The following is a 13,756-nucleotide window of genomic DNA, read 5'->3' as shown; positions in this document are numbered from 1 at the left end:
CAGCATTTTTATTTTTTTCTTTGAATATCAGATTTAGTTAGGGACATTTAAGTTACTCAAATGTATTTGTACAAATATGGTGGTAATTCATTCAACACAAGATAAGAACCAAGAAGAATAAGTTACCCTCCTCAAGCTATAGAACTGTGCTTTCTAGCTGAGTAAATATTGGACTGCGGAATGAGCGTTAGTACTGTTTTGTACTAGGAACTCCCTCATGCCAAGTTACATAGCTCTCCATATTCCTCCCATTGACACAAGGGAGACACAGATGTACGCTTAAGCATATTTCGTAATACGAAATATATGCCAAGATCATTATCTTGGAGTGTCCACCCCCACAATGTGCCTCTAGGCAGTGTTTCAGAGAACTACAGGGTTGGAAGGCAATGAGTGTCATTTGGCCAAACCTCTTAACTCCTAGGTCATCCTAGACAGATGTCTATACAGCCTCTTGAAAATCTCCAAGGAATAAAAAGCGTGGAATCTCCTAGGCAGTTTTTCCCCCACTGTTCTTAAAGTAAAAAGCTAGGTTCTCTTTCAGAAAAAGGCTATCTACTTTACTAAAGCCTAAACCAGAGGTGGGGAATTATTAAGTGGCCCAGCAGCTTGAATGAGTTTTGGCAAGCTGTCAAGGGCCGTGCACATAAAATCTTTTAGAAGATATCATTAACAAATTACAGATAAAAAACAAAGCATACACTTTAAACAAAAAACAAAAAATACCAAAAAACCCCAAACATCTGCTATAACATACTTTAATTTTATCTTAAGAAGTATTTTTGTCCCAATTTAATTTGAGAAGTGTTATAGAGATGAGCGCATACCAGCATAAAATAAAGTCTTACTCTTGTATATTGTGGGGAGAGTTTGGGGGGGGGGGGGGGGAGGAGAAGCGGTGCATATGTGTAGGTAGGGTGGGGTGGGGGGGGCAGTGTGTGTGTGTGGGGTGGGAGCTCCCAACACCCTTGATGCTGCGAGTCAGCAAGGATGAACAGAAGTGGGGAGGGGCATGTGCAGAGCTTGCCCAGACAGGGCAGTACAAGTGCAGGTGCAGTCTACCATCCCCTCCCTACTCCCCCTAGACACCCATCCAGCCCGCAGTTGCCCCCACAGCACTCTGCATGGGGCCAAACCCCACCCGCTCCTACCCAGAGCAGCCCACACCACAATCCTACCCACACTCACGCGAGCTCGCCAATGGGCCCAGCCCCAGTCAGCGCACACAGCTTCCTGGCAGGGCTGCTTCTGTGCTTGGCTCCTGCTACCTCCAGCAACTCCTCTTCCTGCCCCTGCTGTGCCGCTCCAGCTGCCTTTCACCCACTCAGCTGCCCACAGGTAGCTGCTCATTGTACTGACTGGGCAGAGTAGGTACAAAGCAGCTGGGATCTGGATCCCTATACACTGGGGCAGGAGCTGCATGGCTGCAGCTTTACCCCTGCCTGGCTGGGTGTATGGAGTCTGGCACACATCCCCACAGGTGCTTCTGCTTCTCCATACTACCAGCTGGCCAGAGCACCACGTTGGCACAGTACAGGATAGGGCTGCAGGCCTCAGTGGCCCTGAGCCAGGCTGGACTGGACCATGAGGAAGAGGATTAACCCAGTTCAGATACTCAGCAAAGATCCTGCCTATTCTTGCCTGCCACATCTTGATGTTGAAGGTTTGCTTGTCAGGAGGTGGTTTGCTCCTATCCGTTGGGGGCCCAGTTCTTCTTTTGGGCTTATACCCCATTCAAATACCACCCAGTTGTTAATGTCTTCCCTTGGTTCTCAATGGGCATTTTCTTTCTTTTCTTCAACCTGTAGGCCTGCAGTGGCCTTGGGCCTGACTCCAGGACATGACAGCTATGTTGGCCCCAATGGTTACTGTGTTGAGGCTCATTAAGTAGAAGAGACATGAAGAACACAACAAAGCAGGAAACTGGAACTCAGGCAAGTCTCTCAGCCGCTAGGGCAGGGGAAGGCAAAATGCAGCCCATGGGCCAGATGTGGCCCACCAAGCTATTCTATCCAGCCTGCAAGTCCCCTAAAAAAAAATTTAGAAAATTAATATTAATCTGCCCTGGGCTGCCTGTCATGCGGCCCTCAATGGTCTGCCAAAACTCAGTAAGCAGCCCTCCACACAAAATAATTGCCCATCCCTGCCCTAAGGCAATTATGACCTCTGGTTGCAGCCTCCCACTACAGAACACTGTGTTCCTGAGGGGGGGCAGGCTCTTCCCCAAAGCCCAGCCCTACCGAATAAAGTAAGTGAAAGAGAACATAGAAAAAACCCCGACCAATTTTGCCTTCAAGCTTGGGCGATTACCTTGATCCTAGACACTTTGGCATTGGTTCCCCAGCGCCTCCTAAATGGAGGTCTGTTCCCACCGAGGGATGGGCCTTTTCCTGGCCCATTAATTACTAGCCAACTGTCCGTCAAGAATGACCCGGGGGGGGGGGGGGGGGGGGGGGGGCGGGGATGGAATGCCGGCACCCAACGCCCCATGCTGCTGCTGTCCTGCCTCTTGCAGGGAATGGGGTGGGGGAACCGAGGCCAGCTCCCGCACCCTGTCAGCTTTGGAATCCCCCACCCCCTATCCCCCAGCGCGGCTTTGGAATCATGGCAGTGCTCTCCCATGCTTGGAGCACACCAACTGGCTGTTTCCTTCAGCCAGTCAGAGTGCGAATAAAGCGTGACAGACACACACAGACTTTTACAATACTTCTCCCAAAGAAGGGAGCACAGTTTTTGTCCCAGCTTCTCTACAGCTCCAGCCAGGTGCTGGCTTCTCCCTCTCCCTTTTCCAGGTAGCAGAGACTCAGCCTAATAGGCTGCCCCATTAAAAGTGGACATGAAAGGAAACACAAATGAAAAACCTTGTTCAAAGTGCTGCTGACTTTCTCACGGTCACTTCATCGCCCAGTGCAGCTTCCAGTTGGCTCTCCTTGCCTTCCTTGCTGCTGCCAGCTTGGCATCAGTATCCCAGGCTATTGGAGCTCCTGGACTAAGAATCAGCCCTTTCTCCCATCTCTGTTCTGGCGTCCTGATGCTCCAGCATTGGGGCTTTCCTCCAGAGTCCTTCCTGCCCACCATCCGGTCTTAGTAGTGGACCAGAAATACCAGTGCAGCTGCAGGGAGGTCCAATCCAGATTGAACAGCTGCTAATAAAGCAGGGCTCCAACAGCAGCTTCCAGTCTCTTGCTGTTGCCAACTCCGGCAAGTCAGGCGACTTGTTTCTCTCGGGGGCTGGGGATTTAAGAGGGGCTTTTCTTGCCTCTTCACAGCGCAGCAGGGCAGGAGAAAGAGGAGCCTCTGGAAGCAGAAAAGGCCAAGCAGCAGCTGGAGCAGCCCTGCCGGAAAGCTGTGCATACTGGCCAGGGATGGGGCCAGAGTAGTTGGCAGGCACAAGCGAAGCTCAGGCTGCCCCAGGTGGGAGCATGCAGGGCTTAGCCCCATGCAGAGAACCACAGGGGCAGCCATGGGATGAATGCAATCAATTGGTGGGCCAAATGTGGCCTGTGGGCCGTATTCTGCCCACCCCTGGCTTAAACCCATTCATGTGTCCTGCCACTTCTGGCAAGAAAAGATAATGTTTCTCCATCTTCTCTATGGAAGCCTTTCAAATATTTAAACTGCTATCATGTCCCCTGTTAAATCTCCTTGTCCACAAACTAAACTTAAACTCCTCTGTTCAACCATTCCTCACTATTTCCTTCCCAATCCCCTTCCATCACCTTTTGCCACCCTCCTCCAGATCCTCTTGTTTCTCCATCTCCTTTTTATAACGTGGTGCCCAAAACTAGATCCAGTACTGTACTGTAGCCTAACCAGTAACTAGTAGAGTGGCTCTGTCACTTCACATTGCTGACTCATGCTGAGATCCTTCCCAGCAGCATACTATCAAGCTGGTTATTTGTTGGACTTTTTTGTTCTCCCTTCAGAATAGCACCTTACTTTTAGGCTTCGTTGAATTTTACTCTCATTCCTAGTTGTGTCTGTCGCAGGGCACCTCGGTGCCCCTGCTCCTAGAAAGGAGAAACTGCCAGGGAGTGAGTGAGCAAGCCCTGGCCTGACATAAGGAGCCCAGCTGAGGGTTGCTCAGGTAATGAGCAGAGCTGCGGGTTGCCCGAGCAACCAAGGGGAACTAGCTGCCGGTAGGAGACAGGGCCTGGCCCTTATAAAGCTCAGAGCTGAGGCCAAGCTGGGAGTTCTCTGCCAGCAGCCGGAGAGGCAGGAGCTCACTCAGCCAAGATATGGGGAGAAGCCCGACGGGCAAGTACAGCTCATGATAGCCCTGAGGGGATTGGGCACTATGGTTTAGCCAGGGGGGCTTTATGTTTGTGTTATAGCCAGGAGGCTCTAGTTTATGTTTGGCTCTGTTCATTACACCCGAAGGCTTGGGTGAGGCTGTAGGGGTTGGAGGAGGCCTCAATCACAGGGACCCCAGAGAGTGTGGGGTGCCCTAGCGCCACGAGGGCGCATTATTGTCATAGCGCCAGGGAAGGCGCAGCTCGCACGCCCGTGCTTGAGAGACTGGCGGCGAGGAGCGCGGCCAGTGGGTCGCGGGCGCAACCGGTATTGAGACCCCGGATTGCGTGCGGGGTACATAGACCCCAGCCCCAGGGAGAGGGGCGATCTGACTGAGAAGCCCCGTGCGGGCACGGCGAGCCCCAAAGAGGGGGAGCGCCATACTGAGGAGCCCTAGAGAGAGGGGCAATTACTGAGGAGCCCGAGACAGGCATAGCGAGCCCGGCCGCAGGCTAGTGCGGTAACACCCCTCAGACTGAGGCAGGGCGCTGCGGTTGCCCCGAGAAGACAGGGAGTAGCAGCGCGGTGAGCCAGGGTCAGAGAGGGTGCCTATGCGGTTGGCCCATAGGACCGGAGGCCCGCTAGAGAGTTCCCCAAGCGGAACCACACCGGCAGGGGAGGCCCAGAGTGGGCTAGACGAGAGTCCCAGCAAGAGGCTGGGCATGAGAGAGGGAGCCCAGAGTGGGCCACATTAGAGAGGAGGCCCGGGAAGCAGACGTTGTCCGGTCTGTACGCCTATTACATCTGCGAGGCTTGGGGCGTAGTATTAGGGGTTGGTAAGAGCCACACATAGCCCATAAGGCTAGGGTGTCTGGGGAACACCCACCATATCGGGAGACCCCCAGGGGGTCCGGAAGAACCACGGGGACAGAGGTCCCAAGTAGCCGTGCCCAGGGAAGACACAAGGCAGCCTCCCAACAAGACGTGGCGGGCGAGAATTAGAGGGTGTCTTGGGCCGGCCTGACATGGAGCGAGGGACCTCAAGGAGATCACAGCCCTCTGCGAGGACCCCGCCGTGACAGTGTCATCTAGAAATTTAAATCAGTTCACTCTATTTCTACACCCAAATCCCCAACTGAAAAAAAAAAAGTTAAATACCACTGAACCTAGAACAAACCCCAGTGCAACTTCATATGACACCTCCTGCCAGACTAACAATCAAACGACTAAGTTACTTGGTGCTCACAGTAATACATTTACCTAGTGGTGGTTCAGTCTAGCACAGTTGTTCTCAACTTTTTTTGGACCAGGATCCATTTGAAAAAACATTGATGTCCAGTCCCAACCCAGTGACCCTCACTCTCAGCCCAACGCCCCCCCCATCCCCAGCTCCCCAGGGTGTGAGGCACAGGGGGGACCCCAGGCAGCCCCTTCCTAGCTAGAACTCTGCCAGCCGGTTGTTTGCAACCCTTTCACATATTCTTGCGACCCAATTTTGGGATGTGACCCATGGGTTGAGAAATGCTGATCTAGCACACATTCCTCCAGCTTATTTATCACAAAAGCTGGTTTGCCACCAACACTGAGCATGTTACATCCCTATGTTTGCCAGTGGGCTTCTGGGAGGAATGAAACACAATATTTTTCTAGGTTAACTTAGGGAAAGTCACATGAAACTGGAAAGTTGGAAGAAAATATTAACATTTCTCTGGCTCATTAATTCTGCACACTTTAAAGCCCACTGAGCAACACCTTGTACCTATGGACCTACTTAAATTTGCCATTTCAAAGATTTTGCAGAAACTGCAAAGTCTGGAATCATCTGCAAAAATCAACAAAAAGAACAAACTTTAACACAAAATGCTGGCTCCCCAGTGGAAACCAGCATTCCTCACCACCAGGAGGGGAAGGCGGTGGCAGCTGGCAGGGTGGCAGACAAGATGACAAGCGCCCCCTTGTCCCTCCTTCTCCCTGTCAGCAACTCGTCCAATCAGCACCGAGGGGAGCAGCAGCAAAAAGAGCAACCAGCAATCAAGTTGGCAGCCACTTGTCATCCTTTCTACCGACCGCCCCCCCCCCCGGGCCTTTCCGCCAATCACTGCTGAGGAGCGGGGCTGCTGCAAAATGCCCATAAAAAAAAATAATCAGCTCTGCAGGCCACAAAACCCTTTGTCTTTCTGCAGTTTAAGTAGGTCCTTATTTATATCCCTGTCAGGGTGTGGGGCCCCTAGGGATGGCCGTGGTGTCTCTGGGGCTCTGTGACCATGCCAACCCTGCCCTATGGGCAACCTTTTTCTTTCCTGCCACATATTTCTAGTAATTATCATAAAAAAGGGGGGCTGCCTTCGAGTTTATGTTTGGACACTGTCCTGATGGACCCCACTGAACACTGTGGGTTCCTTGACCCCTTTTTGGTTCCTGCTCTAAATGGATGCCTCACAGGACACCCTCAGCTTTATGGGCTAGAGGCGTGGCTCCAAAACTGCCCCTTTACCATGCCACATGCCTCGCAGATGGTATTCAAACGTGGTCCCTCTGAGGCCTTGATATAGCTTGGGCCTCCCTTCGTCACTGGGTCCTCCGCAGCCCTGTCTCTGAGCCCACACAGGCTCTGGGCCTACTGGTGCTGGGGTCTCCACACTGTAGTGTGCCCCAGTAAGGCCTCCTCCTCCTCCTCCTCAATAGTCTCAGCCCAGTCCACTGGTTTAAATAACAATGGATAACACAAGCTCCTAGGTTATAACTTAATACGAACAGTGCAAGGTGCGCTCTGTCCCTTTAAGAGTCAAACTTCCCCCCCAAGCATTAAGTACCTTGTAACCCAGGGTACCTGGTGGGCTCCAGGAGCCCCATTAGCCCTGTAAGCAGCATACCAGGCAGCCCCAGCATCTCTGGGCAGTTCTTTTCTGCTGGAGCTTCATCCCCTGGCTGCTGCCAGGGAACTAACCCCTGCCAGCCTCAGCCCTAGGGTTTATATGGACCCAGTGCCCTGCCTTCTTCCAATCAGCTGACTGGGTGCAGGTGCAGGCTAATTCCCCTCATTAGCCTGCTGCCATAGCAACCTGCACTTGTGGGGTTTCTGCCTGGCTCCTAGGTCTCTCTCTAGGAAGACTCTGTCCTTAAAGGAACAGGCACCTTGGTGCTCTGTGACACCCCCCTTCATTAACAAATAGGCATTGTAACCTTGACAGTATAATGAATAATCTGCAAAGGTTATTTCTGGAAAAACAACTTTAAACAATGGTTTCAGAGACTTATTATCTGAGCAAAAGTGGGTGAATTTTCATGGGTGCAACGTATCCCGAAACTAACCCCTCCCCTGACAAATGCTGAGTTCCTATACATAAAAACAAACAAACAAACAAACAAACAAAAAACAAACAAACTTAGGTTACTGCAATTTTTATATTAGGACTACTGCCCCCCCCCACCTCATTTTCAGAAATGGTGGAACTTTTTTTTTCCCCCCCCAGAATGCTCTACATTTCAGTGGATGAAAGAGAACAAAAAAGTTAAGCAACTAAAACAGGCTCTTACAAGTCATCACCTGTAACTCCACATATAGTACAGGGGAACTTGATTAAGTATAAACTTGAGCATTTTGGATATTAGAGGCATTGTACACTTATCAACTACATGTGTTAGTGGGCAAGAAAGGAGATGGGCTTTGCATGTCACACATCTAAAAACCACAAGACAATGAACAGTCACTCCCTCTCCCATCATAGAAATACCTCTGGGCACAGAGCTGTACTTCTTGCAGCAAAGCCTCAGGGGGTGGGAGCAGTCTGGAGGGGAAGAGGCCACCATGGCACCCCCTCCAAGTCATCACCTGGGGCTGGTGTCCCATTTGCCCCTGCTCCCCTCCTAGTTATGCTTTGGAAGGGGGGGGGGGAAAAAATCACTACACACAGAAGATCTACATTTTAACTCTTAAAAAAAAAAAAAAAAAAAAAAAAAAAAAAAAAAAAGAAAACAGGATAAGAAAAAACAATTTTAAACAGATTAAAAAATCTGTTAGTCTGCTTTAAAAAGCAAAAAAATATGATGCATTTCTGTTTTATCTAGGACACTTCTTTTCTTTGTTAATGTCAAAAATATTACTACAGAATAATCTGATATCATCCATACCAGGCTGTGACTAACAGCTAGCTGGCACATTTTCTATGAGAGAATTTACATTTTAACAATCTATTGTTCTCCACAGTTATAAGCACAATTGGTTAGATTCTACAAACAAGGTGATTCTTTATTTCCATAAGAGAGCCTTTTAAACCCCTGAAGGAAGACATATGAAAGCAGTATCTACAGAAGTAAACAGATTTTGATTCAAAAGGCTGGATACAATTGGTAGAGTCTCTGACTATTATAAAACAACAAGTAGATCTCTGCTGTAGACTTAGCTTACAACTATTACCAGAAAAGTTCAGACTAACATTTGTGCATCATTACATTCAGACCAATACCGATATTTGAATTTTCATTTATCTTAGTGTGCAGCATCACTGCAATAGGCTGAGGTATAAAAATGGGATCAATATTATACAGATGGATACCAGGCATAATGAAGCATTTATACAGCTAAGCGAAGGGGTTTCATGGAGGGGTATTCAAATCAAATGACAGGATGAAGGGGAGAAGCGGGAACAGGGACATTCACTCCTTGAACTACTGAAAACAGTTCAAGCCCTGTTACAAGATGTCAAGCAGCTGGAGCACAATATTTTATCTATAGGATACTGTATACCTTAGGGGAGGAAGTGGGGAGCCAAAGAGAAGAGGAAAAGGCACAGTACTCATTCAGAGCATGCTCTTACCTCAACTTAGGGTAAACAGGGTTCATTAGGTACACAGTACTGTTAGTTATTTGGTCTCATTAGCCCCGAATTCAACTAGCTCTCATCACTTTTTCATAGCTTCTAATATAGCCAGTGTCAAGGCTGCTGCATACTTCAGGAGCTCTCTTCCCAGGCTGCAAAAGCTGTGATATTAGCAGCCCAGAAATGGACTAACTACCATCATTTTCAAAACTTCTAACAAACAGCTCTGACAGCTTCTCCCCTCAATGTGTCTGGTGTAATTGGGATAACTCAGAGTACAAATGAGACTATTACAATTTATATACAGTAACTGGAGAATAAGTTAAGTTCCACTCCCTAATACTTTACTGTCTCTACTGTCTCCTCCTAAAACAGGGATATGCAAAACAGGACAAGTAGTTGCTTGTTTCATAAGAGTGATGCAAGAATTAGTTTATACCTATAAACTTATTCATATAAGAAGTGCCAATTACCACATTTACTCAGTCATTTTGAGTAAATGTACACTCAGCTCTGTATATGAACATGATCATTAGAAACTGAAACGCTCCAACAATAATTTTACTTTTGTATTTTTAATACCACAATAGGCTGCCACAGATGGCTGACTCATCTTTTACCCTCGCCCCAGGTGTAATTCCAACATTAAATGGTTCACACTAAAGCTTCTGCCTAAACCCTTTTGTCACAACTGCAGTAAGTGGAAGCAGATGACAGCAGCACCAGCAGCAGCTATGCTTTGGACAGAGAGATCAGGGTTTTTACATGTTTCCACTGCAGATAAACAGAGAAGCTTGTACTGACTGCTCCTTAGCCATCAGCAATGAAAAATATTGACTAACCTCTGTCTACAGCTTTCACTCCAAGCAAGCAAGTGGCTAAAGGTTTTTCTTCTCCAGCTTGATCATCTAATGAAAAGCCTGATGCTCTGCAAATAAAGCTTAAAAATTGGAGGGACAACTTCTAAACTCCTAACAGAGGGACAAAGCAACACCAGAGAAACACGCCTGATGAGGTAGGGGGGAGCGTGGTTCCCTAAGAGCAAAGCCCACAACTTCAATATTTGCTACTGCAAGTTGTTGGCATTGGAACGTGACCAGCATCTGAAAGGGAAAGGACTTCACTCAGGACAACCATTAGAGGAAACATGGATGTGAGAAAATATGAAGAGGCCTCACCCTGGAGGGGATGAGCCCATTCAGTGCCACCCATGCATGCCATGAATGAAAGAGGCTCCATGCTGTACACATGCACCCTTCCAGTGCCATAGCGGCGGCGGCACTGGGGGAGGAGGGGGGAGGGACAACAAGGAGACCACCTTGGGTGCCAACAGGTGCTGCCCAACCAGGGAGCTGTGAACAGCATCTGGGGGGGGGGGGCAGGGGCTGGGGGGAAAGGAACAAGGGAGGGCAGCTCCCCACGTGCACTCCTGCATCTGTGCGTTGGGCAAGGATGGGCTGCCACTGAGGGCTTAGCCCCGAGTGCCAAACTTTGTGCTACAGCACCGTATCTACCCATCCCCTGCTGCCCGCCGGGCCCTGCAGGTCCAGCCTCAGCAGGCTTGCAGCACACGGGCGGGTCAGAGGAAGGAAGGCCAAGTAACCCAAGTGGGCTCCGCAATTGGGGACTGAAGCGTCGGCGGGGGCTCAGGACCCCGAGCGTTGGGAGGGCCGCACAGCCGCACCCACGGCTCCGACCTTCTTCCGACTCGTGCGGGCGGAGCCCGGGACGCTGCTCTCCGCCTTGTAGCGACCGCGCCCACGGAGAGACCCCCGACCAGGGGCTGTCGCAAGCCGCACAGTCACCGCCCGCTGCGCACGGCCCCAGCTCCGGGACGCACCCGCTCTTTTGAATGGAGCCGCGTAGCAAAAGGCAGGAACCAAGCGGGTCACGTGGAATCACAGGTTGAGGCCCAAAAAGGTCCGGTCCAGCCCCAGCGCGCGGCACCCGCCCGACAGCAGAAACTGAGCGGAGCCGCCGACCCCAGCCGAGCTCAGAGAAACCTACGACGGCTCCGCTCCGAGCCCGAGCACCACACGCCCCTCCCCCACTTACACGACAACGCGTGAGATGACCCACGACACCATCTCACCGCCGCACCAGGAACCCCACCCCACCGCAGCCTCTTTGTGACCGTACACCACGCCCCCCCTACTGATTGGCTGCTTCCGCCCGCGCAGGCGCAGAAGGCCCGCTCAAGTTTGGTGGTGGACAGTGGTGGTTTTGTTCGTGCGTGTCCGCTAGGTCGGGCTTGCGAACAGCTGTTGGGGAGAACCTCGCTGCGCAGCACCTGGCCGAACAGCCCTCAGCACCCCCACCCCCCCCCCCGCCTGGCCGGCCTCTCGCCCTGTGGCGAAGGAGTGGACATGGCGCCTGGCTGAGGGAGTCCTTCCGCGCTGTCCCTGTTCAGGGAACAGCTCGAGTTGCAGAACCAAGGGGACTGGCCGCCGGGGACACAAACAGCCCCTGCAGGCTTGGAGCCGGCAGCCTTGGGGTTCCTTTCTTCCCCGTCTCCTGGTACAGGAGTCACTTTAGTCTTGACCTGAAACAACGCGGGGGCCTGGGATGGGTCACTTGGATTATTGTCAGGCAAGATTCTTTGGGTAGATGTGAGATCTCTTATTAGAACAACTAAATAGTAGGAAAACATGTTCTGTGCAAGCTTTCAGGCACAAGCACCCTTCTTCAGGCATAGGGGGAGTCTGGATTATTGTAGGGTTGTTGGTTGTAGCCGTGTTGGTCTAAGGACAGAAGCAGGCAAGGTTCTTTAGGTAGGTGTGATATCTTTTATTAGATCAACTAAATAGTTGGGGAAAAATGCTCTTAGCGAGCTTTTGGACACAAACATCCTTCGTCAGGCGTTGGGAGACTCTGCTGTTAGAGTTCTCCAAGGTAGAAAAGAAGCTAAAGTAGTAGTTCCCAACCTTTTTTTTACTGCAACCCTAAATTGGCCACCAACAGGACATCCCGACCCAGTTTGGTGGGGGATGCTGAGAGCAGAGCACGGCAGCAGCCATGGCGCTGGAGTGGGGGAGCTGCTATTGCCCTCTTTGTGCATGGTGGCCCTGCCTTGCCCATCCACCACTTCTGGGCCACGCGTGTGAGTGTGTATATGTGTGTGGGCCCTTCATGACCCTACTGAGGAGCTGCCCCCCCCCCCCCCCCCATTTAGGTCGCTCCCTGAGGTTGGGAACCAATAAGCTAAAGTAACCAAGAAGTCTGTGAAGAGGCAAATGAGCAGAAGTTTGGAAGACAAAGGGTAGAGATAAGGGCAGGGGAAGGGAAGGAAAAGTGTAAAAGAATGCAAGTGGTCAGCTAAAGAAAGGTAGGTATCTGGTGTGTCACATTTCAGGCAGGTTGTAATGTATCATAAATCCACTGTCTATATTAAGGCCATGATCTTTGTATCCAGTAAATTTATGAAGTGAAGTTGGTAAGCTAGTCTACAAAAGTTGTTTTGTAAATTCCCTTTGAGGATTAGAATTGAAAGATTGGAGAGGGAGTGGTTGTCTTGTGAGAAGTGGGCACCTGCAGGTATTGGATATTTTTGTCTTTGATGGATTTCCAGTATGCGTTCATTCTGGTTTGCAGTTCTTCATTCTGGTTTGCAGTTCTGCAGTTCTTGTTTGGTTTCTCCTATGTAACACTTGGGAGTTTGTCATAGACCTCAAATCTCACTTGGGTAGGGACTGTATTACCACGCTAAAATAATCCCTGCTCCAAAGCAGGCTCTAAATCAGTGGTCACCAACCAGTCGATCGCGATTGGCTGCTTGATCGCAGAGCCTCTTGCAGTCCATCTGAGGCTGGGGGAGGCTGAGTGCGTGTGTGTATGCGCGCCCTCCCACCAGCCCAGCAAGTCAGTATGTGGGGTTTGGATGGGGAGAGGGTCAGATCAAGGCCCCAGCGGTGAGGGAGGAGTGTGGCACAGGCAGGAGCAGGAGTTAAGGTGAGTGGGGCCCCAGCCAGGCCAGGTGGTGGGAGGATTGAGCCCTGGTCATCGGGGGGGGGGACAGGGGGAGCTCCCGCGGGTGCATACATCCTGGCGGAGGCCTGGGGAGCATCCCCCTGACCTGTGCGCAACGCAGAGGTGGCTGCCGCTGCATGCTGGGCTTTGCACCCTGAGCCTCACTGAAGCTACCCTGGGAGGGCATGAGGGGGCATGTGCCCCCAGTCTGTGCACAGGGCAGGGCAGGGCAGGCTGCTGCTGCAGGCTGGGGACAGGGTGGTGCTGGGCTCTTCCCAGTTGGGGGGTTGGGTGCAGGCCTATGAGGGAGGCTGCGGCCACTCAAAAATTTGCTGTAGCTCCCCGACCTGCCTCCCAGCACTGCCAGCACTAAGCGCAGCGCAGCCCAGTCCCCCTGCCGGGAACAGCCTGGTGTGACCCCAGCCTGCAGCAGTAGCCCACCCTCCCCTGTGCACAGATCTGGGGCAAACAGCCCCCATGCCCTCCCAGCATGTGTGCAGTGGCGGGAGCTGCCACCCCCTCCTTGTGTTGGGTACCCCCGGGACAAGCTGCTCATGGCTCCATCACATGTCCCACCCCAGCTGTGCAGGGTCTGCCCCTGCCCCAGCCCCACTCCCTCCCTCGATTGAGGCAGCAGCAGTGAGGGAAGGAGTGGGGCACAGGCAGGAGCAGGGCCTGGGATGAATTGAGCCCCCTGGCCCTCCTCTTGTCCCACCACCCAGCCCAGCTGGGGCCCT

General features: G+C 51.5%; 1 protein-coding gene across 2 annotated transcripts in view; it reads right to left on the bottom strand.

Annotated features, from left to right (window-relative positions):
- REEP3 (receptor accessory protein 3) overlaps positions 1 to 11,209 on the bottom strand; it is a 92,536-nt gene extending 81,327 nt beyond the window's left edge. The window contains exon 1 of one of the 2 annotated variants that reach the window (XM_006266921.4): positions 11,109 to 11,209. In XM_006266921.4, coding sequence (XP_006266983.1) covers positions 11,109 to 11,140 — 32 coding nt within the window. In that variant the 5' untranslated portion in view covers positions 11,141 to 11,209. The remainder of the gene's footprint in view (positions 1 to 11,108) is intronic. The other variant, XM_019496690.2, reaches the window with a different exon arrangement.
- Positions 11,210 to 13,756: the final 2,547 nt, after the last annotated feature.

This window comes from Alligator mississippiensis, chromosome 6 (genome assembly GCF_030867095.1).
Source record: "Alligator mississippiensis isolate rAllMis1 chromosome 6, rAllMis1, whole genome shotgun sequence".
Classification (NCBI taxonomy): domain Eukaryota; kingdom Metazoa; phylum Chordata; order Crocodylia; family Alligatoridae; genus Alligator; species Alligator mississippiensis.
The sequence above is the reverse complement of the archived record's forward strand: the minus strand, read 5'-3'. Positions and strand labels throughout refer to the sequence as shown.